This window comes from Lactuca serriola, chromosome 8, assembly GCF_051521515.1.
Source record: "Lactuca serriola cultivar US96UC23 chromosome 8, Lser_US96UC23_V15, whole genome shotgun sequence".
NCBI lineage: Eukaryota > Viridiplantae > Streptophyta > Magnoliopsida > Asterales > Asteraceae > Lactuca > Lactuca serriola.
The window spans coordinates 25,591,572-25,617,635 of record NC_136415.1 but is presented as its reverse complement, the minus strand read 5'-3'; the positions used below and the strand labels follow the sequence as shown (position 1 = coordinate 25,617,635).

General features: G+C 39.4%; 1 protein-coding gene and 2 pseudogenes across 1 annotated transcript; all 3 read right to left on the bottom strand.

Annotated features, from left to right (window-relative positions):
- Positions 1-773: 773 nt before the first annotated feature.
- On the bottom strand, positions 774-4,075 carry LOC145066589 (CDP-diacylglycerol--glycerol-3-phosphate 3-phosphatidyltransferase 2-like). The gene is made up of 7 exons (XM_079013883.1): positions 3,435-4,075; positions 2,519-2,616; positions 2,380-2,430; positions 2,112-2,225; positions 1,594-1,650; positions 1,425-1,510; positions 774-1,081 (listed from the first exon to the last, which is right to left on the bottom strand). The coding sequence occupies exons 1-7, from the start codon at positions 3,922-3,924 to the stop codon at positions 961-963; spliced, it is 1,017 nt and encodes a 338-aa protein (XP_078870009.1). The 5' UTR covers positions 3,925-4,075; the 3' UTR covers positions 774-960.
- A 21,557-nt stretch (positions 4,076-25,632) lies between these two features.
- On the bottom strand, positions 25,633-25,750 carry LOC145071807 (5S ribosomal RNA; annotated as a pseudogene).
- Positions 25,751-25,946: 196 nt separating this feature from the next.
- On the bottom strand, positions 25,947-26,064 carry LOC145071824 (5S ribosomal RNA; annotated as a pseudogene).

Genomic DNA, 26,064 nt, shown 5'->3' with positions numbered 1-26,064 from the left:
GCCAGTGCTTTGGTTGAGATTGTTAAAAGAAACACATTAAGGGAGAGAACTATTTGTTATTTCCTATTAATTTTTAAGAGTTGTACCTTAAAAAAAAACCAACAAATATTTTTTTCTGTTTCCTTTCTATTTCACACACTCACCTTTTTCTCACTTGCTCCTCTCAGACCTCTTAAAAATTAATGCCTCTTAAAAATTAAGCATTTGTGGATTCCCTTAAGTCTTAGTCAAAAAAATGTCGAAATGTTGCATCTATTATGTAAACAGAAAATGTTGTTCACATTTAAAAAAAAAAAAAAAAAAACGCAATAGATGGAAATTTATAACTCGGTTAAAACGAAAAGTTAGACCAGTGTTTTGGTTTAGGTGTAATCCAAAAACTGGTCAAAATATTGTGTCATTTACACAATTAAACCTAAAAATTAAAACACGTCTCTGAAGGTAAACAGCCTTTCACTAATGAATACACAAGTGATTATAAATGTTAATATATTATGAATCCACAAGTGGTAACAACATTACATAAAATTGTGTCTCATAAGTCATCATGGCATATATATATATATATATATATATATATATATATATATATATATATATATATATATATATATATATATATATATATATATATATATATATATATATATATATATTGTAGAGTACCAAGGGTTAATCTCCCGGATTTGACAAAAAATATTATTGATTTTTATACTAGGTTGTTTTCCTCGGTAGAACAAAAACATCAACATGAGGACAGAACAGACAACAAATTGACATCTCAACTCTGCTACCTAAGGAAACTTGTATATAATAATAAGACCATATCATATCATATCATATCATACCATATAGAACACAAGTGCATAAAGAGACAATATAAGAAGGAAAAAAAAAACAGCAGCAGAGCTTTCATGAGAGGTGTCCAGTAGTCTGAAGCAGCTGTTTGTTTTTTTTTTTTTAAGAAATTAATACTTTCAATATCTTCTTCATATACACAACCAGTGACCATAAAGCTAGCCCAGCCGATACGTAAAGTAAACCAACACCACTTGCTCCCAGAAACCCTACCTCCGTAAAACTGCAATTTTTTTTTTTGTAAAAAAATAATTTATTTAAAAGGTAAATCTCATAAATGGGTAATCAGCTATTTCTTTTTCCATAAAACACCATTGTTTTAACAAGTACTATCAGAATGTAAAGCAACAGAAACAAAAAAACAAAACATGTCAGTTGTTTACCTTCTTATACTACTTTTTTTTATTTCATTTTTGTTGGAAAATAACTAAATAAAGAAATAGTTTGTTACCCATTTATGACACTAACCCTTTATTTTAAATATGTTAACATATATATATATATATATATATATATATATATATATATATATATATATATATATATATATATATATATATACAAACCTGGGATCTCTAATTGTGAGAAGAATGGTTAATGAAGTCATCTGTGTCGCTGTTTTCCATTTCCCCAAATTATTTACAGCAACAGCCTGAAGATTATTTATTATGTTCCAAGATATTAGAAATAATAAATAATATAATAACAGTAAATAACCAAATTAATTAAATATACCTCGGAGAGTTTACTACCCTGAGAAGCAGCCCATTCTCTAACTGCAGACATTGTTATCTGCAGTAGTAAATAAATAAAATATCAAATGTAGAAAGTCAAACTCAAACAACCAAAGTTTATATAAACGTGAATTACATGATGGAAATCATTTATTTATATGCCTAATGAAGGAATTAAAAAAATGGCATCTCATATTAATACATGTGCCATGTGCTAAAATGGCAGTAGACATACGAATAATAGCCTAACCCGTAATTCCTTTATTATGCTAAAAGCCTCATCAATTAATTCAAAGAAAAGACAGAAGCAAGATATATGCTTCATATTCAAGTTTGGCAGCTTTTCCATTTTTATGTTTGGTAGCTTTCGGATAATGTTCAAATATCACATTTTCTAGTCAACATCTTCATTATTAAAATTGTCAGAGAAGTTAATAGTGTATATCACTTCAAAGTTAGAAGCCTCTAGAAGAAAAAGGAACAATATGATTTCAAAAAAAATAATAATAATAATAATACCTCTCTACCAATTACTGCAATTGATGGCACAGTTAATAGCCAAGGCAATTCTCCAAGCATAGACGCTTCCGGAGGTTTTGTACATAACAACACCAAGGTAGTAGCCACCATAAGCTGGCACCAAATAATAAGAACAAGATAAGATGACTGAAAGAAAAAAGTAAACCATGAAAGAAAGATACTACTTTATTGAAAGGGAACAACAAAGAAAATGAAAGTGGAGAAAAGTTTATAGATTTTTTAAGTTAATTGAGTAAAAAGGGAGTACCTTATCAGCCACAGGGTCTAAAAATGCACCAAAGGCGGTTCCTAAGTTCATCTAAAATGAATCGAAGGAGATAAATTAATTTAGAGACAAAAGTTTGTTGTATCTTCTTTCTCTAATATTTAAAAAGAAAAATGCATACTTTTCGTGCAAGATATCCATCAAGCCAATCTGTAATTGCTGCAGCAATGAAGATGCCTGTGGTGGCAGTTGTCCCCAGCCGACTATTCATATAAAAAGCTAATGAAATTCAAAAGGGGCGTGTTAGTATCATCAAACTGGAGTGTACAATACATGCAACAGGGATAATGGAATCATCCAGTATAATGAACCAAATTCTAGATGTGAATTCATGCCAATTTCAATGATAAGATCAGGCAAATCAACTAAAAGGAAGTCACAAACTCACAGTATGCATCCATATAAAGATTAGGTGCAGAAGGTAGCTTCTTCTGACATTCATAAGTTTCATTGATTAGCATGTCTAATAAACAACAACTCAAAGAAACCATTACCAAATGCTGCAGCTTAAACCATTTTCTTCTTATACATTAAGCTTTTACAGCATTTTCATTTATGTGTAGAAAACAGGGAGAAACAGAAAAGTGGCTTCCCTAAGCAAGCACGATAGGTTCTCTAGATATATAGTTCATATCACAAATTGGATCCAAATGGCATAAAACTAGAGTAAAAAATCCAAGTACAGACTACATACATTATGAAATATTAGCAGCATGTGAAATTAAATTTAACAACATATCCTGCTTGAATCAAGCCAAAAGGAGCCTAAAAGAACAAATGTGTAGAAACAAATCAATTACTTAACGTATGAATCTTAAAAGAAACCAAAAGATCTCCATCCATTTCGCCTCATTTCCTCGCATCTATGACATTTTCCGAGTCCGTGAATTTATCTAATTGCATATATCAAACAACGTTCACAACTTGTCCACAATTATATGAAATATCTTAAAATCCATCGATCTTTGAGCAGAAATTGTGATGTTCTGCAATGTTAAAATTCATAAACATTCAGAGATAATTGAGGGAGGACGTACTGCAAACGATAACAGGAATCGCCGCAACGCGTCCGATTGTTAAGATCGTAGGCAACGTGAGCAATTTAGTCGACGGATTCTGTTTAGACGGCGCCGATTTTAGGTGGCGGTGGTTGTCCGACGACAATGTAGACGTGACACCGGAGCCGCGGTCGTTCTCCGTTGCCCGTTTATCATCTCTGTTATCATTGTTTACGGATCCCATACTCACTCTACCACCGTTAAATGCGTTTCCTCCTCCTTTATCTTTGGACGTATATCTCAAATTTTTCTGACCACGAAACCCTAGTCTGTTATTACTGTTATTATCGTTGCTATTATTATCGTGCGCTGGGGTCGCACAGGTTGTTGTCCTCCACCAGCTCGAGCACATCGGAGGTGGCGTCGTAGACCTCCCGGTGGCGATTGCGCGACCTAGCCACCAGTATTGACGCCGGTGGTGGAGGGGAATAGAAGATACGGTGGTGAGTTTGAGGAGGGTGAAGGGCATGGTGATGTGTGGGTGAGAGGGAAGATTAAATAGGATGCGCACCCGTCGCTTATGTTAGCACGAAATTTTTTCACGGGGCTTACGTTAGCAGTTTGGTGCTAATATCTCTCCTCCTGATTGAAGTCTCGAGTCTGCAATTTGCAAACACTCGTTCCCCGGCAAAGCATCTCTGTCACTCAAAGATCTCGTTTCTCTCTACACGATGTACCATCGACACAGCACCAGGTACAACTCTCAAAAAGTATTTTCGTTTCTACTTTGCTTTAACTTTAATTTTACTAAAATAAACACACAAAAAAAAAAACAGTTTTGGTCCCTGTGGCATATACGAATCTGCAGTTTTAGTCCTAGTATTGAAAGTTTGACACTGGTGATCATTAAGGTTGACAAATTTGTCTAATTAGATCCTTGTCCCCATTGTCGTCTATACCATATACCATTGTGACAAGTACGTATGAAATGATTACAATGACCTGTTTTTTTTTTCCTTTTTCTGTTTTTTCTTTTAGAATTTTGATTATTATTAAATAATAGGCACCACCCAATACCACCACCACCACTTTCCTTTTCCAATTGACATCATCACTATCACAACGATATCCGACCAACCTAACCACCCTCCACCATATCCATCCAACCACACCACCCACCATCAGTTTTTAGTCAACCTCATTACCACCCCCCACAATTCTTCGTAATTCTTAGTAGGAGGCAAGAGAGATATAGTAGATCTAGTAGGCTCCAACATCGAGAGAGAGAGAGAGAGAGAGGCCACCATCGGGAAAGGTAGAGGAGGCAATGGTAGGCGTATCTACCACCATATTGTAGAACCGGTGAGGGTGACACACATCTATCTAGTAAGGGTGGAGCAAGTATGGTAATGCAAGGCACGGTGGCAATGTTGTTGTATTAAGGTGTTTAAGTTTATAACTAAATTGGTATATTCTTGTAATTGGAAAGAAAGTCTTTTTTGGGTTGCCATCATAACTAGAACCTGATTAGAATGACATTTGTAGAGAGATGATGATTTATTAGATTATTATATGATTAATAAACTAATTGAAAATTACGAAAAAATAATTTGTTAATATACTATATGATTGATACATTAATTAGAATTAGATAGTCGATTTGTTAATTAATTATTTATTATCTGATTAATAAATTAATATGAGATCAGTTGTTAAAATAATTGATGTGTTAGTTTATGTGGCTAATAAATTAATATGATATCAATTAGAGTTGATTAAATATTAATCAAAATTAATTTGGAATTAACTCAGGATTAATTGGAATTAATTAAAGGCTCTAATGGTGAATTGTAATTGTTCAAAAGTTGAACAAAATAGACAATTCTAGAACCATCCAAGGGTGGGTGGTTTTGAGAGCTCTGTTAGGGTTTCCAGAAGCCTCATGAATGTTAATAAGGAAAATATTTGAATTAAAATTAAATTCATTATTTAATTAATTCAAATCTGATTTTGCCTGCACGTTACCTAAACTATAAATAGGACCCATTGAGTATTAAAATTTCATGGCTACTCTTTCAAAGGATCATATGAATAAAATTTATACCTCTCCTCTTATCTCCTCAATTGTCTTTTAGTTCTAGGGTTCATGTAACATCCATAAATTTTACGCCAAATTTAAACTTTTCAATCATAAATAAAAATCAAATAACATTGTTTACAAAAATGTTTTCAAATCAATATACATCAGAGTGTCCCAAAATCATATCATAAGGATGAGGAGCGGTACGGTCACGCCTTCGCCTTGTCATGATCTCCTGAAGTACCTGAAACAATAAACTGAAAACTGTAAGCACGAGGGCTTAGTGAGCTACCCCCAAAATACCAATACCACACTGACAACGTCATATCAGTGACAATCAATCAATATGCATACTGGGCCATCGGCTTGACCGGACCGCCCTACTGGGCCTACAGTCTATCTGAATCTATCTCGAGCCTTCGACATGACTGGTCCGCCACGTGGGCCTGCAGTCTCCCCGGACCGCTCATGCCTCATAGGGTATGTTGGCCTTCAGCACAAAGCAAGACCGCCTCAACCCAACCAACAAGCAAATAACCATGTGCGCATAACTATCAAATACTGGCATATACAATCATCAAACATATCTATCTCACTGATCATAAATCATAGAATTCTCCCGTAACTAGAGTACCGACCTAGCAGGTCACTAACATACCAATCCTTACGAATCATAAGAGCATAACATACTGTCTACCCTAATTCCGATGTAACAGATCATAACTGCATGTAGCATACCATAACAATAACAACTAAAGGGCCGACCTTGGTGCCGTAGACCCTATCGATATAGTGAGGATAACTCACCTTGTAGATGTCGACTCTGAAGATAAACTCAAACCCTCGGATTACTTGATACATGCTCCACCACCTATGATCATAGTACAATATACTCATAATTCCTTAACCTTATAAGGTACTCCATAACCCACTAGTCAACCCCTGGTCAAAATCAAAGTCCTCAGTCAAGGTCAACAGTCCATGTTGACTCCCAACTCGCCGAGTACCCTCGGCTACTCAACGAGTTCCTTGAAGCACATTCCAACTCGCCGAGTCATCGGGGTGACTCGTCGAGTTCCTTCAATTTTTGTCCAAACTTTAAGGCCACCCGTCGAGTTCCCTCCTTGAAACTCGACGGATACACACGCATACATATCCCGGGGAAAACTCACCCGACTCGCCGAGTTGTTCTTCAACTCGTGGAGTCTTATGGTAATGTTCATCGGACTCGCCGAGTTGTTTATCCAACTCGTCGTGTTCACGACCATCTTCATGTGACTCGCCGAGTCAACCTTGCGACTCACCGAGTCCATTCAGTCCTTTTCCCATACAGAGTCGCTTTGAGCCATGCAGCGGCTCCAAATCACAGATCCAAGCTTCTAGGGCATGCTTATCACGTAAAGTTGCAAACTTTGCGTGCATGCATGGCTATAAAGGCTCTAAATGCCTATTTTAAGTTCTTAATGAAGTTTCATGCTCAAGGGGGGCCTTAATCATGACCAAAACTGAAACTTTATGCTTCTAGAATCCAATGAGGGTCCAGATCTGAAGTTACAACCTCAGATCTAGCCCATGGATCCTCTTTCCAACTTAATATTCCCACAAAACCCTAAAACTCAACCAATAGAAGAGATCCACAAGGAAAAAGACGATTTGGTTACCTCCATAAGATGATAACTGAGATAGGTGTTAATTCCCACACTCTACTTGCTCCAATCTCCTTCTCCTCCAAGCCTTCTCCCTCCAAATATTTTCAAGCTTCAAACATACAATGGGCACACACACACTATGACATCCCCATTTTTCACGGCCAGAAAAGACCGATTTTTTTTATGCTTTGTAAAAATCAGAGTACTTCTTTTCATAAAAATATTGCAGAATTTGTTCCCAGAAAAACACGATAAATACGTTATCAAAACATTTTCGAAGAAACGTATTTTATTCATTTTAAAACGTTTGAGATGTCATTGTCAATACAGAAACATAAGCATAAACGGAACTTACATTTATTTACACTAGTGATCTACATCTCTTTAATCTCTCGGTGTAATGTGACTTCATATCAACACCTGTGATATAAATAAACTGAGTGGGTCAGGTTGGGAAACCTAGTAAGTGCATAGGGTTTTCAACCCACAATAATATAATTATTATGTTTAAACAATCAAACAATCAACCCAATTACCCATCCCCATTATCTTCTTTACTCTTAAGGATCTATCCTAAGAGTCATCTATCATGCATTCTTTTATTCCGAAGTCCCTTGCTTCCAGGGTTATAAGACTGGCACTAAATCCATAGCTGTCAATGCTCGTTCGTAAAGCACTAACTCCATAGCTGCTATAGTTTATTCATCGGGTACTAAATCCATTGTTGTAAGTCCCTAATCTGCCTGTGTATCAGTCAGACCCGTTTGATGGTGCGGAATCCCAATCAAACGGATGATATAAGATCAAAAATAGAAGAGAAGTAGAAGAAGAATTGATATGAATCTTGTATGTATTGATATGAATTATAATCCGGATACAAAAGATTCACACACACGATTTCTCTCTCTGTTTCTCTCTGGCCGTAAACTACTTCTAGTTCATCAATCTCATCAATCTTTACTCCTCACCCTAACACCTCTATTTATACATGTTGGATATGGGCCGGAAACATATGGGCCGTAAATGCCGTAAACTAGACCGAAAACTCCACAATTATTACACAAAAATACAATTCCCACAAAAGTAAAGTATAAACCATATTTTTGACCCAACAATCTCCCCCTTGGTTTATAGCTTTCTTTTCTTAATGACCCAACAAGCTCCCCCTAAAAAGTAGCTGGCTCTTCTTGTCAATCTTCAATGGGAGCTTGGCTTCAGCTTTAACCTTCGATTTCTTCACCGCATCAGGATGAACATATGAATCTTCAAAGAATGACTTCATCTTGAGCACTTGAGGTTTTCTTCAGAATTTGGCATTGAACGCACATTGGGTGAGGAGGTTTTACGTACTGATTCTTGAAAGATAGTGCTTTCAGCTTGAGAATCTTCAGAGAGAACAAATCTTCTAGATCACTTCAGCAAGTTCATAGATAGCAGCAGACTGTTTGAGGAGGCTTCAATGCAATCCGTCACATAATCTTCAATTGCAGCTTCACCTTGCTTCTGGGGTTGAAGGATTGAATGTTGAAAGAATAATCTTCATTTCTTGCTCCTTCGAATGAGAATTCTTCGATGCTCACGGACGAGGCTTTGGCTCAGAAATCTTCAGCACAAACTCCATGAGTCTTACCTATAACTGAAATCACTATTCAAGACAAAAACAAAACTAAAAGAAAACTTAGCACACAAATTAAAATAGAAACAAAAATATTTTTAGATTTTTGATTTTTCTGAACAAGAAATAAAACAGAAATAACACTATTTTTGGATTTTTAATTTTTGATTTTTTTTTTGTTTTTTTTTTTTAATTTTTTAACTCTCCCCTAATATTTAAATTAGAAGAAACTATAATAGATTTAACAAAAATAAAATGATATCTAACTTTAAGAGAGATTTGGGATCAAAGTTTTTAGACAACCTTTATCCACTTGTCGGTACCTTCCATATTCACATCTTTGTCTGGTCGATCGTCGGTATTGTTGTCCACTTAAACACGAAAAATTTGTGACTTATTTAGGACATACTATTTGATACAAGACAAGGTGAACTTAAGTTCCTAAAAATTATATATGATCCTAATTCCTTAGATACTATATCTTAAGGACCATTCATCTGACGACGACCAGGGATATTGTTGTCCACCTAAATTGAGCAGCGAGATCTATAGACAATCTTTGAGTGTTCAATTTTAATTGTACTGGAACGTGTTTCCCGCTTCCTGATATGCCCCAGCCATCAAGAACTTCCAGAGTACTCCTTACACCGGGTGAGCAGACAACCATTCAGAGAGAGAAGAGATTCAGAATTCTATTGCTAAATACTTCAGAGGGGTTGAGAAGAAGAAGGTTGCATATGCTGTGTACCAGGTCGGATTAGAAGTCACGCAAAGGAGACAGCATATGGCTAACAGATGAGAAGTATTTCACACATATATTTCACACACATATATATATCCTGCAGAGAAATAGAGTTGCATATGTTGTGTACCAGGTCGGATTGGAGGTCACACAAAGGAGACAACATATGACTAACAGACAGAAAGAAAGAAAACGATTTTCTACAGACCTAATTTATCGGAATTTACCAGTCGGCCCATCCAACCGGAATTAAGGACAGAATCCGCACATCGAGGAAAAGTTAAGCCACGGTTCCAAGTACGGGTTCATTTAATGTGACGAGTAGATTCCCATATATATCTCCCTGCTCAACCTATCCGAGCATCGTATTGTCAGGCTGAACGTATCTAACTAGGTCAAGATTTGTCAAGTCTATAAATTTCCTAAGTTCAAATCTCCCTAGTCAAGTCCATTTAAAAATTTTCGTGCCTACTGACGCATCAAGTCAGAGCATAGACCCTTCAACTTCGGGTACGTTACACGGACTCAGGTTGCATGTTATCACTTGATAATATCACTTCCCAGAACATCTCCCTCAAGCACATTTCATAACCAACATTTTCTTTTTCTGATTTTCTAATGTTTTTGGATTTTTTGGATTTTTTTTAAATTTTCTAATTTTTGTTTTGTTTTTATTTCTCCCCCTAAATTTGTGCATATGAGAGAAACGAAAGTAAATGCGCAAATTTAAACTATCCTAAAACAAAAATTAGTCTTTAAAGTGAATCAGCTTCAGAAAAACTCAGGAGTATAGAGAAGAAAACGCAAACCGTAAGTCACCGATTGAATTTGCATCCAAAAGGTCTGAGAACAGCACACGTAATCTCAGAACAGATCCGAAAATTCTTCATGTCGTTAAGCACTAACCCCATGTGATCCCTTCTTTTCTTCCTTTCCCGCAAAAGGACACATACTCTCAAACAAAGGTCTGAATGTTGTACAGTTGAGAGATGTCCCCAATCATATGACAGGAGCAGCCATTACCAACAAACCGAAGTCTGATGATATGCCTCCATAGCTGCTCCGACACAAAGCGGGATCAGTTGGTCTTTGGAACCCAGTCCATTTTGAAACTGGGTCGACCTTTGTCATCCTTGCACGATACTCTCTCCCATGACATGTCCTGCTTATCACAAACAGAAGATGTAGAAACGTTAGAAGCATTAGGAGATTTGGGAGTTTGAGCCTTCGGAACCCATTTGTAGTTGGGTTTAACCCATTTCTTTTTCGATCCGATGGGTGCCTCGGCACTTGATTTGGCACTTGAAGCCGATCTTCGAGATGACTTTGACCTAGCCGGTCTTGGTTTTGTTGGGGCATCTCTTGGATTAGACTTCTTGGTCGGCATTCCCTCTTTGCCCTTGGGATTCGGATTCTTGGCCTTGGGAGTTGAATTCTTGGCCTTCTTGGCATTCTAGTCATCAATGTCTGAGCGTGACCTTGAGGGGTTTCTTTTGGAGTATCTCCCTCTTGGCGTGTTCTGCCATCCTTGTGCGTAGTAGGGAACATACGCGCGATTAGGACAATTTTTGGCAATGTGTCCAGGTGTTCCACAGTGAAAACATGTCCTTTTCTTCACTGGGGAGTTGTCTCTTCCTGCCCCTGGTGGCATATCCTTGCCTTGTCTCTTACTTTTCCCACATGCACAGTTGCAACAGGCACTCTGTTTAGCTTGAAATGGTGGCCTATATTTACCAATGGGAGGTTGATTAGAAGCAACAGATTCAGAGTTCAGGGGGTCGTTTGTTTGTTTAGAAGAACTCTCCTTGTTCTCATCCTCTGCTACTTTACCTGCACATGTAACAGAAGCATCAATATTTTCAACATTAATAACTCCTCCTGACACAAATCCAGCTGGTTTTCCGTATTTAAGATGTGCCTCCCTGTCAATTTCTTCTTGTTTCATAGGGATGGATGTGTAGTTATGATTGTAAGGAGGAGGTACACTATCATACCCTAGACCCTTGTGTTGATTCCTTTTAAACTGCATGCTTTGGTCGATCATATTTGCAACCACCTCACTTGAGAAATCATATTTTCTAACATCAAGTTTGGCAGTTTCAAACTTTCCTTTCAAAGATTCAACTTCAGCCACTAGCTCAGCATTTTGTTTGACTACATAATCATAGTTTTCACATTTGTTACTGTAGTCTTCCTGAAGTTTCCTAAAGTCCTTGGTTTTAGCTTCTAATTCAGCCTTCAGGGGTTTCTGTCCTTTCCTGAGTTGATATCCTTCATATCTCAAGTCCTCAACTTCTCTTTTAAATACATCAATTTGTTCTTGAAGAAATTTAATCGTATCTTCACATGACTGAGAAGATGAAACTTCACATGAATGAGAACATGACACTTCATTGACCGGAAGGTTTACAGAACTCTTTAAAGCGTCAAGCTCTTCAATTACTTCAACAATACTAAGACGATTGAGATCTTTTGTCTTCTTGATGATAGCCACGTTCATATCCCACGATTTCGGAAGTGAATTTAGCAACTTTTTGTTTATCTCGGACTTAGTCAAGAAGATCCCGACTATATTCATCTCAGTAGTAAGTGTAGTAAATCGCTGCAACTGAGCTTCCAAGGTTTCTCCAGGGATAAAATCGAAAAAGTTGAAATTTTGTCTTAACATATCCTGACGACTTTCTTTCATGTTTTCAAACCCCTTGTAGACTTTAAAATCAATTAATTAAAAAACAACTAGAAGCAAACGTCAAATTTAAAATGCTTTTTTTTTTTAAGTCAACCTTAAAAGTCAAATTTTAAAAATTAAACTCAAAAGTCAAAACTTGAAAAGTCAAACTTAAAAGTCAAACCGAAAAGTAGAATTTGAAATTTTAAAGGTTAAACGAAAAAGTCAAGTTTTAAAATCAAAGGTCAAACTTGAAAGTCAAAATCAAAATTTAAAATAAAAAGTCAAAAATAAAGAAAAAAATAAAAACAACTTATTATTATTATTATTTATTAATATTTTTTTTATATGAAAGAGGAATTTAAAATTAAAAGAAATTGAGTTTTGGGGTAAAAAGTGTTAAAAATGTGAAATTGGTACCGATGCCGCAAACACCAATGCCGCCGCCGGCCGTAAATAGTTTCCGACCGTAAACTGTTTCGGGTTACGTGAAAATTCGACTTTGAAGCTCCAAAACTCGATCAAAAACCTCTTTTTATGAAAAACACAAAGAACAAACCCCCCTTATTTTTGCGAGATCTATCCAAAAACGCAAAAATATTTCGAAAATAAGATCAAATAATGCCCCAAATAGAGTTTACGGCCCAAGAACTTGGTGTTTACGGCCGTAAGCTTGGACCATAAACATAGAATATTCGATTCCAAACAAAATAAAACCTTTTTACTGATACAACTTGGCTCTGATACCAATTGTAAGTCCCTAATCTGCCTGTGTATCAGTCGGACCCGTTTGATGTTGCGGAATCCCAATCAAACGGATGATATAAGATCAAAAATAGAAGAGAAGTAGAAGAAGAATTGATATGAATCTTGTAAGTATTGATATGAATTATAATCCGGATACAAAAGATTCACACACACGATTTCTCTCTATGTTTCTCTCTGGCCGTAAACTACTTCTAGTTCATCAATCTCATCAATCTTTACTCCTCACCCTAACACCTCTATTTATACATGTTGGATATGGGCCGGAAACATATGGGCCGTAAATGAGTTTACGGCCGTAAGGTGTTTACGGCCGTAAACTCGGCCGTAAACTAGACCGAAAACTCCACAATTATTACACAAAAATACAATGCCCAGAAAAGTAAAGTATAAACCATATTTTTGACCCAACAATTGCTACCAGTGTTTATCTAATAGGTACTAAGTCCATAGCTACCAATTCCTATCAGGTACTAAGTCCATAACTACCAGTGTTTGTCCAATAGGCACTAAGTCCATAGCTGCCGATGTTATTTGTTAGGCACTAAGTCTATAGCTGCCAATGTTTACTCACATCATCTCTTATCTCCCATCATTCATCTACCCATGTCATACCCAACATACTTGTATATATAAAATACGTATCCAGTTCAAGTCATTTAAAACATGTATAAAAACGTTCATCCAGCATAAACAACAAGTATTCAGATAATATGCACACATAGCACGTAGTTTATATAAAATACTTCATATGTATGTGTAAGATGAAAGGGACCATGCAGTCACCTGGTAAGGTGGTGAGTCGGCAGTCGGACAACACTTCGTTTCTCTTAAAACAATTATCCCTTGACGAAACAACGGATTTTATTGAAAATCGGGCTTCGCTGGAGCAGTGTTCCCGAGCCGAAAGCTCTTCTTTTCAGAGTCGTCGGGCGCTCCGGGGCTTCCGCCTCGTGCTAGGGGTTCCCTAGGCTTTTTGGGGGGTTTTAGGGCCTAGAGAGATGTTCTAGAGAGAGAAAGAAGTGGGGAAAGGTGTGAGAAATAGAGGCAGCCTCGAGCCTCTATTTATAGGCCTCCAGGGGTGTCACCACGTCGTGGTGCCTCTCACCACGTCATGGTGCTGCGTAGGCTCCAAGTTTTCACCTGGTGCTGACACGTAGCATCGCACATAGGGTGGAAATCATCTGATTTTCAAAAATTCATAACTTTCGCATATGAGCTCCGTTTTTTACGTTCTTTATATCAAAGCGTAGGTAAAAATAGGATCTACAACTTTCATTTTGACTCCGTCAGCTAATTCTCGACCGATCTTAAATTTAACAGTAGGAGGAGTTTATATTGTTAAATGATCGCGAAGAATTCGTAATTCCTTCATACGGACTCCGTTTTCATCTGTATTTTTACCGTTGAGTTCCTATTAATGAGATCTTCAACTCTCATTTAGGTCACGTAAGCCAAAAACTGCTCGAACTAAAATTCGAGTTTCGAGCAGTGCACTGCTAAGCCGAATCTTAAAAAAATCATAACTTCCTCATACGAAGTCAGATTTGGGCGTTCTTTTTATGGATGTTCTCGGTTTAACGTATATTACAAATTTGGTTTAGATAACTAAGGCTAAAAATTCCTCCATCATAAATTCACTATTTACGTCTCCCGGTGTCGTGCCGGTTTTGCCGTAAAACTTCGACGGGCCATAATTCTTCGTTATAACTCGGATTTCGGCGCTCTTTATATGTATAGAACCCTTGAGACATATTCTACAAATTGGTTAAGATTATTTATTCTAAATAATCTTTTGTCGAAAAGTCATTTTCGACCCCTATTATCTCTAAATTGACTAGCCCGGATGTACATGCGTTACACACACGCGCGTATTAAGGTTCTCACGGACTCTCTAGAACTGTAAAGAGGCCCAGGGGAGGCTAAGGCTCCTTTAAATAGAGGTGAAAACCCCAAGATTTAGGGTTTCATCTGCCAGCTCCTACTTGTCGAGTCCCGATATGGACTCGTCGAGTAGGTCACTTAACACGCGATCCGACCCCGCTGCTACTTGACGAGTAGAGCAACCAACTCGTCGAGTAGAGCTTAACCCAATAAATCTTATTTAAATAATACCTGAGAATCGGGGCGTTACAACTCTCCCCCACTTGAACTAGACTTCGCCCTTGAAGTCCGTTGGAATAAACAATGTCGGGTAATGCTCGCGCATCTTCGCCTCCGACTCCCATGTCCACTCGGATACCCTCCGATGCTACCACTGTACCTTTACTAGAGGTATTTCCTTGTTTCGTAGAATCTTCTTCTTCTTTTCCAAAATAGCCACAGGCTTCTCCACATAGTTCAGGCGCTCATCGACCTGAATATCATCCAATAATACCACTGCCTCCTGGTCCATAATGCATTTTCGCAATTGCGAAACATGAAGTGTTGTGGATCCGGCTGAGCTCCTCCAGAAGCTCCAGCCTATAAGCCACCCTGCCAACCCTGGCAACAATCCTGAACGGCTCAAATAACGGGGACCTAGTTTTCCCCTCTTCCCGAAGCGGATCACACCCTTCTAGGGTGAGACCTTCAGGAGAACCATGTCGCCCACCTGAAATTCCAGCTCAGATCGGCGTTGGTCGGCATAACTTTTCTGCCGACTTTGAGCGGTCTGTAGTCGCTGTCTAATCTGCTGTATCATCTCGGTAATCTGCAGAACTACCTCTGTCCGACCCATTACCCTGTGCCCAACCTCGCCCCAACAGACTGGGGTCCTACACTTCCGCCCATACAACAGTTCAAAAGGCGAGGCGCCAATACTGGAATGATAGTTGTTGTTGTAGGTGAACTCTGCAAGCGGTAGGTGGGAATCCCAACTCCCACCGAAATCAATGATGCACTGTTAGGGGTGTCAGACCCAACAAATAAAGGGGTACGATAAACTCCTAAGTAACACTACTCTATTGCACTTAAAAGTAGTACAAGGCAAGTATGGTCGATCCACAGAGACACGGGACAATCGGTCTATACCCTTTTTGCGTAAGGTATTTGTTCACGAAAGATGAAAGAAAAAGGGGGATTTGATTTGCAACGATTAGACAAATAAAGTAAAATCACAAGTAATTGGCTGAATGAGAAAATTAAAGTCAGATATTATAAAGACTCCAACTTCATGTATGACACTTCAACAATGTGAATCCAAGATGACAAGACTTTTGTTTCATTCTATCTAAGTTGGTACTTGAAAGTGTTAACAAGCTCTAACACTTTCCATTCACCATAATAATTAACCAAAACAAGGTCTTTGATTAATCCTAACCTTACTAACCTAATCTAAACAAGTTCTTAGAATTAGATTGAAAAATTGCATGAAGCTTTATGTGAATGTTCCCAACAACACCCAATACTCCTCATAAGCTCGGGAGTGTAAAAGTGTATGAATAAGATTTACACTAAATTCATTCAATAGATGTCAATTTAATGCTTGTTACTTATTCAATTTCACAAAACAATTACGGATTTTGTAAAAGATATAACTGGAATGACCTAACCCTAATTCAAATGGCCAATAAGAATCACAATTAGAATCAAACATTCGATTGAAGCAAAATCAAATTCATTAGATAGAAATTAAGAACAAACATCAAGTCATATGATTAGATTCACAACTAGAAAGTCAAAACATGAGTTGGAGAAATTAAAGTTCTAGCCACACATGACTAGAACAAAACCAGAAATCTAGAAGATGAATTCAAGAATTAAAATGCTTACAAATACGAAATCAAAATGTTTCCAAATGTTTAATGGACAATCCTTGCTAAAAACTTCAACTCCTTCTCCTCCAAAAATGCCTTTTTTCTGCTCTCCTCCCCCAAAATGACCTCATTTCCCGATATAAGAAAGGAGGAAAAACTGCCAAAAAGACAGTTTTTTTAAGTCGAACACGCCCCGTGTCGATATAGAGTAAATAAACACGGGCCGTGTTGACTGTAAGTAAGATGCTCAAAAATGCCCGGATAGCCCAACACGCCCCGTGTCCATATAGGCTAAATGAACACGGGTCGTGTTCATCGAAGTCAGAAGATATGTGCTTGATAGCCAGACATGCCTCGTGTTGGTTTCTAGGGCAAACCCAACACGCCCCGTGTTGCCCTCTGAATGCTCAGCCAAACTTGATTTTTCTAATTCTTCCGATTCTCGTCCCATCGTCCCGCCATCTTCGTCAACGCTCCCTAGCACCTCCAAAAGCGCCCTCCAACCCCCGGTTCACCTGAAATTGACATAAAAATGTGCAAATAAGGTTGTTCAAGAAATTAACCTAGATATGCTAAAATGCAATAAAAACAACGAAATTACTTTAAGGATAAACATAGAAAATGGGCTAAAAGTTGTGCAAAAAGGGTGCACAAAATGCACCCAACAGATCTCCCCAAGCTTAGACCTTTCTTGTCCTCAAGAAAGATCAAGAAATAGACGAAACGGGACGATTTCTGGATGACAAAAAGAACTTAAAATGAAAAGCGTGTGAAGGGTCCTAAAGGCTAACAATAAATGCATGCAATGTAATGCCATGAAAATTGAAGGTATATACAAAATGCATTTGAGAAACAAAATGAAACAAAAGAAAGAAAAATTAAAAACAAACACAAAATATGTACTTTTGTAACTAAATAAAGGTACGATTAGACTTTACATCAATGAGGCTTCGATCATTGATACCTTGGCAATCATCCTGTTTCCTTCCACATATCACAGACTCTCAGAGTGAGGAAGACCCGAAACGGTGTAACCCAATAGTCCAACCAAAGTTTTATTTAGACTTTATACCTTACTAAGCTTTATGGGCGAAAATAACATAGTCCGGATTTCATGTCCTTAAGACTAGATGGCCAAGAATCAGAATCGACGCATCCTTAAGAACCCGTCACGACGAATCAGCTTTCGCTGAAACAACGAGCCCACCCGAAGGGGTCCAGCTCCTATGCTTTCACTTTTTCGAGAGCCACAAGTATCATATCACACAGTTCTTCATTCGCCAAATTTGACCTGAATTGGCTTTTGATTTGATTGAACTTTGATTTGTACTTCGTTTTGAATTTGGATTCTTCAATCTTCATTTTTGGAATTTCTTTAGATTTCTTCATTTTCGCATTTGAGAATCTGCTTAGGGTACTAGATATGACAGTTGTACCCTTCCTTCTTTCTTGACTGTGTGGATCTGATACTTAAGCTCTCTGTTACCGTGGGGGTAACGCGTGTCAACAAATAGGTCCGTGTTCTGTGGGTTCAGAGTTGCCGATAAAGATTCTTTTTAAACATTCAAAAGCAAATCGTCCTAAAGCTGTTATTACCGCCCAAAAAACGTTTCAATATAAATTCTTTTTATTATCTGAGGCTAGGGTCTCAAATTACGGTGTTTGGGTCCCCTAGTTATGACAACTGATTCTATGCTTCCGGTAACAATCCGGTTGCTTCGGTATTTTTCATTTCATGGAGCAATTGTATGTAAAGAGTGTCATCATCTCGTACTATTTTTTTTTTGAAAAATACATGCATGAATATGAAATGCAAAAATTGGTAAAATGCACAAACTTGAATTTTTTTTTTGAAAAGATGCATGCATGAATATGAAATGAACCTAGTGTACAACTCTACCCCTCCCCAAGCTTGAATATAAGCATCGTCCTCGATGCTCGGAAAGGGGGGAACAACCTAAAATGGAGGTGGAGGAGGGGGATAGTAGCTGGGGTCACGGGTCCAAGCCCAGAAGTCCGCCTCCTGTTTGCGCTGACGCTCCTGATCCTGAGCGTATTGAGTGGTGAAGGTGGAAAATTTTTGGGTCAGGCTTGCAATATCTTGCTGGTAGGTGTCGAGGTGGGTATGGATTGACTGGAATGCATCCATATACTGCTAATGATAAGGTGGGGTTGCAGCAAAATGGGATGAGCTGGCACCACCGGTGGGAGAAGCATGGCGGGGCTCCTCCTCCTCCTCATCATCATCATCCGCGTTGTCTTCACTTTGCTCATCTACCTCGATAGAGTACGAGTGGGGGAAGATGTATGGAATGATTTGCCAGTCGGTCATGTGAATGGGATCTCGGAAAGCAAGAATGTCTTTATTGTCTGGTGTGATAAGGAGCTTTGGATCATGAGTTTGACCCACGGTCCAATGGTGTGTGCCATCGCTTGCCGAATGGAAGAGTCGCATGGACTCAAGGACAGTAGTGGTGAGATATGGCTCACCCGGCAGTGGCTGATGGGAACCGGGGTATGGGGCTCGGACTTGGGCGCTCTTGGCGAGCATACTGACAATACCCCCGCAAATAAGTTTTCCCGATTGGGATGCGCTTAGGCGGAGGAGCTTGTGGCACACAAATCGACCATAATGAGGAATGAGATTTTTCTCGGGATGGGTCATTGCGTAGAGGATTTTGAGTTCTAACGCGCTGATGGTGCTTCACTCCTCTCTAGGGGCGACGAGCGAAGCAATGATTCTGTGGGCCACCTTCATCACAGGATGGATAAGTGATGAGGCTTTGGCAGCGCTAGAGACATAGGGGTGTTTTCGGGTAAGTTGAGTCCACCATGTGGCGTCATAGAATCCTTGAATTGGATCGGTGGGGCCAAATGTATTTTCCGTTGGGGCCCCCACAATGGCATTGATTTGATCCAAAGAGATCTATAGTCTTGATTCATTAGACGGAAGTATAGGATCCCATGGTCCAAAAAAACGGAGGATAGAAACTCAGCTGTTGGGACTTTATAGCTGAATTCATGGACCCTCAACAAGCCTTGCCACCCTATATTGCGGAACATGGTTTTGACTTGGTTGTAAACATGCAACTCTTTTAGGGATGGAGCATGCGCAAATTTTTGGATGGCATGACCCCGTTTAAGGAATGACTCAAGTTTGCCCTGTTGGATTGGGCCAAGACATACGACACCGCAATGAGACGGGTCGATTGGGGGTGTTGGGGACCTAGGTGGAGGCGATGGAGATCTAGATGAAGGTGATGGAGATCTAGGCTTCCGACGGCGGGCGGATGATTTGGTCTGTCTTGGTCTTTTGGAAGATGTAGCTTCCATAGTCAAGTTTGGGACAAATTTAAAAGTCAATGGGTCAAAATGTCAACTGTTGATGGGTCCAGTCAACTTTGAACTTGGCCACCAAAATTTCACGGGAAATTTGGTTTTTAAAGATTTCCAACTAAGAATCAAGTCCAAATAGATCACAATTTCAAGTATTTGACTCAAGAACACAAAATTTAAAAGTTAGGAGTTGGAAAGAATTTACCGAATCGTGTGTTGGAATGTGTTGTTCTTGATGGAGAAAATCTTCCTTAACCTCCCCAAGCTTGCCCCTTTCAAGATTGAGACACTAAAACACCAAAATCAAGTGAGAATTTTCGGATCTAGGGTTTGTCAAAACCCCCAAATCCACCATTAAAATGCAAGAAATTGGTGTTTAAGATGGAGAAGATGAAGTGTAGATGATGAAAATCAAACCTTTTTGTAGATGAAAGCCAAAATCTTGAAGAGATTGAAAGGTTTTTTTTATGAAAATCGGACCTAGGGTTTTTTGTTGGGAGAGAGGGGCTGTTAGAAAGCGAAAATAGGGGTAAATGAGGTTCAATCCCGATTTTTTTCTTTAATAAGGAGTGTAACTGACGCGCGGACACGCCCCGTGTTGCCCTAGCCTAATTTGACATGCCCCGTGTTGGGGGTTTTATGCTGGGTTACAGACGAACACGACCCGTGTTGGGTCAATGCTAAAAGCAAACACGACCCGTGTTACTCTCTGAAAGAATTTGGGACTTTTTTGCACGGACACGACCCGTGACATTTTCAGGCCAAAATGGGACACGACCCGTGTTGGTCTCTGTAAGAATTTGGGACTTTTTTTCATTAACACGACCCGTGTTCCATTAAGGCTAAAATGGGACACGAACCGTGTTGGTCTCTGTAAGAATTTGGGACTTTTTTTTTTCATTAACACGACCCGTGTTCCATTAAGGCTAAAATGGGACACGACCCGTGTTGGCCTCTAGATGCTAATCCCCACTTTTTTAATTTGAAAATTTCTCTCTCTTGGAAATGAAATACTTTTCCACCCCAAGGTCCGTTATTTTGGTTTGAAGATAATGACAAAACACATTTGGAACACTAAAAAAAACATAAGAATGCAAAGAACGAAATGTTTTAACGAAAAATGACGAAAATACCCTCGGGTTGCCTCTCGGTTAGCTGCCCTTGTTTAAGGTCGTTGGCTCGACTTTGTCCCCCAAGTGTGATTCATTCGTGGTATGTGAGGTTCTCCAACTCATCTACCTCTTCATTTTTCACCTCAAATCCTTCATAAAATGGCTTCAACCTGTGACCATTAACTTTGAATGTTTTACCCATTCGCTTGCTCGTGACTTCCACTGCACCATGGTCAAACACCCTTGTGACCACGAAAGGACCGACCCATCTTGATCTTAACTTTCCTTAAATTAGCTTGAATCTTGAGTGATAAAGCAACACCTTTTATCCTTGTATAAAAGTCTTTCGGGAGATTGCTCTGTCATGATATGCTTTTGTTTTCTCCTTATAGATCATGTTACTTTCGTATGCATCATTCCGAATCTCCTCTAGCTCTTGGATATCCAGTTTCCTTTTATTTCCCTCCTCATCTTCACTCAAGTTGAATTTCTTTACCGCCCAAAAAGCTTTATGCTCAAGCTCAACTAGGAGATGGCATGCTTTACCAAACACAAGCCTATATGGGGACATACCAATAGGAGTTTTAAAAGCAGTGCGGTATGCCCATAAGGCATCATCTAGCCTCAGGCTCCAATCTTTGCGGTTTGGGTTGACCGTTTTCTCCAAGATACTTTTGATTTGTCTGTTTGAGACTTCTACTTGTCCATTGGTTTGGGGATGATAAGCTGTTGAGACTTTGTGTGTCACTCCATATCTCTTCAAAACAGCTTCTAGCATCCGATTGCAGAAATGGGTCCCGCGGTCACTTATGAGCGCCTTTGGTGTGCCAAACCGTGAGAAAATCTGTACCTTAAGGAAATCAACCACAACTTTGGAATCATTAGTACGGGTGGCGTTAGCCTCCACCCATTTGGACACATAGTCCACTGCTAACAAAATATAAGAACAACCAAAAGAGGGCGGAAATGGTCCCATAAAGTCAATGCCCCATACATCAAAAATTTCACATACTAGAATAGGGGTAAGGGGCATTTGATTTCTAGAGCTTAAGGATCCGGATTTTTGGCACTTTTCACAATGTGCACAAAGTACATAGGAATCATGGAAAATAGAAGGCCAAAAGAATCCGCTATCTAAAACTTTCCTAGCTGTCCTTTGGGGTCCAAAGTGACCACCACAAGCATAAGAATGGCAAAAATTAAGGATAGATTGTACCTCTTTTTGATCAACACACCTGCGAATTACTTGGTCTGCACAGTACTTCCAAAGGTAAGGCTCATCCCATATGTATCGTTTGGCTTCTTTTTTGATTTTGTCTCTTTGCCAACGGGATGAATCTGGGGGAAACTGACTTGTGACCAAGTAGTTGACGATATCTGCATACCACGGTGCTTCTTTGGCTGCAAATAGATGCTCATCTGGAAATGTGTCACAGATTGGTATACCATCTTCGGGTGATACGATGCGAATTAGATGATCCGCAACCAGATTTTCCTTTCCACTCTTGTCTTTGATCTCAATATCGAACTCTTGCAAAAGCAGCATCCACCGTATTAATCTCGGATTTGAATCTTTCTTTGTAAGCAAGTGCTTTATGGCTGCATGGTCCGAATATATGATCACTTTAGTTCCAAGGAGGTATTGTCGAAACTTCTCCAAAGCAAAGACAATAGCAAGCAACTCTTTCTCTGTTGTGGTGTAGTTGCCTTGTGCCCTATCAAGGGTCTTTGATGCATAGTAGATGACATGGTGTGCTCGGTCAACCTTTTGTCCCAAAACTGCCCCAACCACGGTATTGCTAGCATCGCACATGATTTCGAATGGGAGATCCCAATTTGGCGGTTGAATAATGGGGGCGGATGTCAACAAATCTTTCAAAAGGTCAAATGCCTTTTTGCATTCATCACTAAACTCAAAATCAGCCTCCTTTTGTAGAAGTTGACACATCGGCACCGTGATCTTGGAAAAATCCTTTATAAACCGCCGATAAAAACCTACATGGCCAAGAAAAGAACGTACTTCCCGAACATTTGTTGGGTATGGTAAGCTCTTAATAATATCTGTTTTGGCCTTGTCAACTTCTAAACCTTTTTGGGACACCACATGTCCAAGTATCAAGCCCTTGTCAACCATAAAATGGCATTTTTCATAATTAAGGACTAAGTTCGTGTCAATGCACCTTTGTAAGATTTTGGTGACATTTTGCAAACATTCATTAAAAGAGTTTCCATAAATAGTAAAATCATCCATGAAAACCTCTATGATATTTTCGACATATTCTGAAAATATGCTCACCATACATCTTTGGAAGGTTGCGGGTGCATTGCACAAACCGAAAGGGCATGCGTCTATACGCAAAGGTGCCGAAGGGACATGTGAATGTGGTTTTCTCTTGGTCTTCCGGGGCAACCGGAATTTGATGAAAACCAGAGAAACCATCAAGGCAGCAGTAGTGGGATTTCCCGGCCAATCGTTCTAACATCTGATCGATGAATGGCAAAGGGAAGTGGTCTTTGCGGGTGGAAGCATTCAGCTTCCTATAATCGATACAAACTCTCCACCCGTTTTGCACACAGGTGGGTACCAATTCCCCTTAGGAGTTTTTGACAACGGTAACTCCAGCTTTTTTCGGGACTACTTGCACAGGACTCACCCACTTACTATCAGAAATAGGATAGATTACACCTGCATCCAAGAGCTTCATGATCTCCTTTTTGACCACCTCCATCATAGGTGGATTCAACCTCCTCTGTGCTTCACGGGTTGGCTTGAAGTCCTCTTCCATCAGTATTTTGTGCATGCATAATGATGGACTCAACCCTTTTATATCCGCAATAGTCCAACCAATAGCCTCCTTGTATTTCTTCAAAATGCCAACTAACTCTTTTTCTTCTTCTCGTGCCAGCTTGGTCGAAATTATCACCGGTAGTGTCTCTTCCTCTCCAAGATAGGCATACTTGAGATGGTCGGGAAGAGCTTTCAACTCAAGAGTCGGCGGTTGTACTATGGATGGGAGAAGTTTCGGATTAGAACTTTTTAGCTTCATGCGGGGTGGTTCAACTCTCATGGGTTGTGCTTTCTCCAAGGAATCAATTACTTCGATCAATTCGTCTTCCAATGTGTACTTGTCAGCCAACTCTTTAATCCCTATCTCATCAAAGTGTTTGCTCAAGATGGTGGTTAGCACATCTTGGCTTGACATCTCAAAGCAATCATTACTACATGAATCAATAACATCTATGAAGTTTAAAGAATGAATATCGCTAGGATAACGCATGGCTTCAAAGATATTAAAGCTAATTACCTCACCATCGAACTCCATTGATAAAGTACCATTGGCTACATCTATTTTAGTTTTTTCGGTACTCATAAAGGGTCTCCCCAAAAGGATGGAGCTCGATTGTGGGGTGTTTTCATCACCCATGTCCAAAACATAAAAGTCAGCGGGAAAAACAAGCTCATTAACTTGCACTAACACGTCCTCCAATACACCTTTCGGATGTACCAAAGACCGATCAACAAGTTGAATGATAACTCCGGTTTTTGATAAAGGTCCAATTCCCATTGTCTTATAACTTGAATAGGGTAAAACATTAATTGATGCTCCAAGATCAAGCATGGCACGTGGTACAAAAAGTTTACCCATTTTGCAAGGAACCGTGAAAACACCCGGGTCCTTGCATTTTTTTGGTAGCCGCTTTTGTAACACGGCTGAGACATTTTCACCAACCTTCATAGTTTGATTTCCTTTAAGCTTTTTCTTAGATGTGCAAAGTTCCTTAAGGAACTTAGCATATCTAGGAATCTGTGTAATGTCAAAAAGGTGCTCGCCAGCCTTGAAGGAAATGGAGCTGGTGTGACTTTCACTTCAGATTCTATTAGCTTCTTGGACTTTGGAGTACTCTTCTTTGACAGCTTCTTCCACCTCAATCTCTTTCTCTTCTTCTTCTTCTTCTTCTTCATCCAGCATCTTTGGACTTTCATAGCTTTTCCCACCTCTTAGTGTAATTGCACACGCATTGTGTTTTGGGTTCTTCTCCGTTTGAGAGGGTAGCTTGCCTTGCGACTCCATCTTACTCACGGACTGAGCAAGTTGTGATACTTGTTGCTCCAGGCTTTTTATGCTCACCTTGGTTTCTTGTTGAAAGCTTTGAGTACTTGTGGCAAGGCTTTTTACTATGTCTTCTAAGGACATACTTGAAGAACTTGCTTGTGGAGGGGGTTGTTGTGGATGCCTTGGTTGGAAATTTTGAGGTTGGAATGGTGGTCGTGGTTGATTTTGAAGAAATGGTGGTCTTGGTTGATATTGATGCGATTGACTGTGCTGGTAATTCCCTTGTTGATTGCCTCCCCACCCTTGATTATTGTTCCATCGTTGATCACCTCTTGGTTGCTCATAACCTCTCTGATTTGCCCTCGAATAGCCTCCCATGACTTTCGCTTCTTCATAATCTTCCTCTTGAAGTTGTGGGCACATATCAGTTGGATGTAACATCCCCCTCTGGCACGTATCACAATATTGTCCGCTTTGGGCCACTCGGCACGAGGACTTCCCAGGGGGTCACCCATCCTGGTACTACTCCCGCCCGAGCAAGCTTAACTGCAGAGTTCTTATGGGATCTGCTGCCCTCACGGCTTTAAAACGTGTTGTGTTAAGGAAGGTATCAACACCCCTTATAACGAATGCTTAGTTCTCCTTCCCAGCCGATGTGGGATCAGATCTAACCCACTTTTACCCCCCATTATAGGGTTCGACGTCCCCGTCGAACACATCGACCCGTGCCCCGGCTCTGATACCATTTGTAACATCCCCCTCTGGCACGTATCACAATATTGTCCGCTTTGGGCCACTCGGCACGAGGACTTCCCAGGGGGTCACCCATCCTGGTACTACTCCCGCCCGAGCACGCTTAACTGCAGAGTTCTTATGGGATCTGCTGCCCTCACTGCTTTAAAACGCGTTG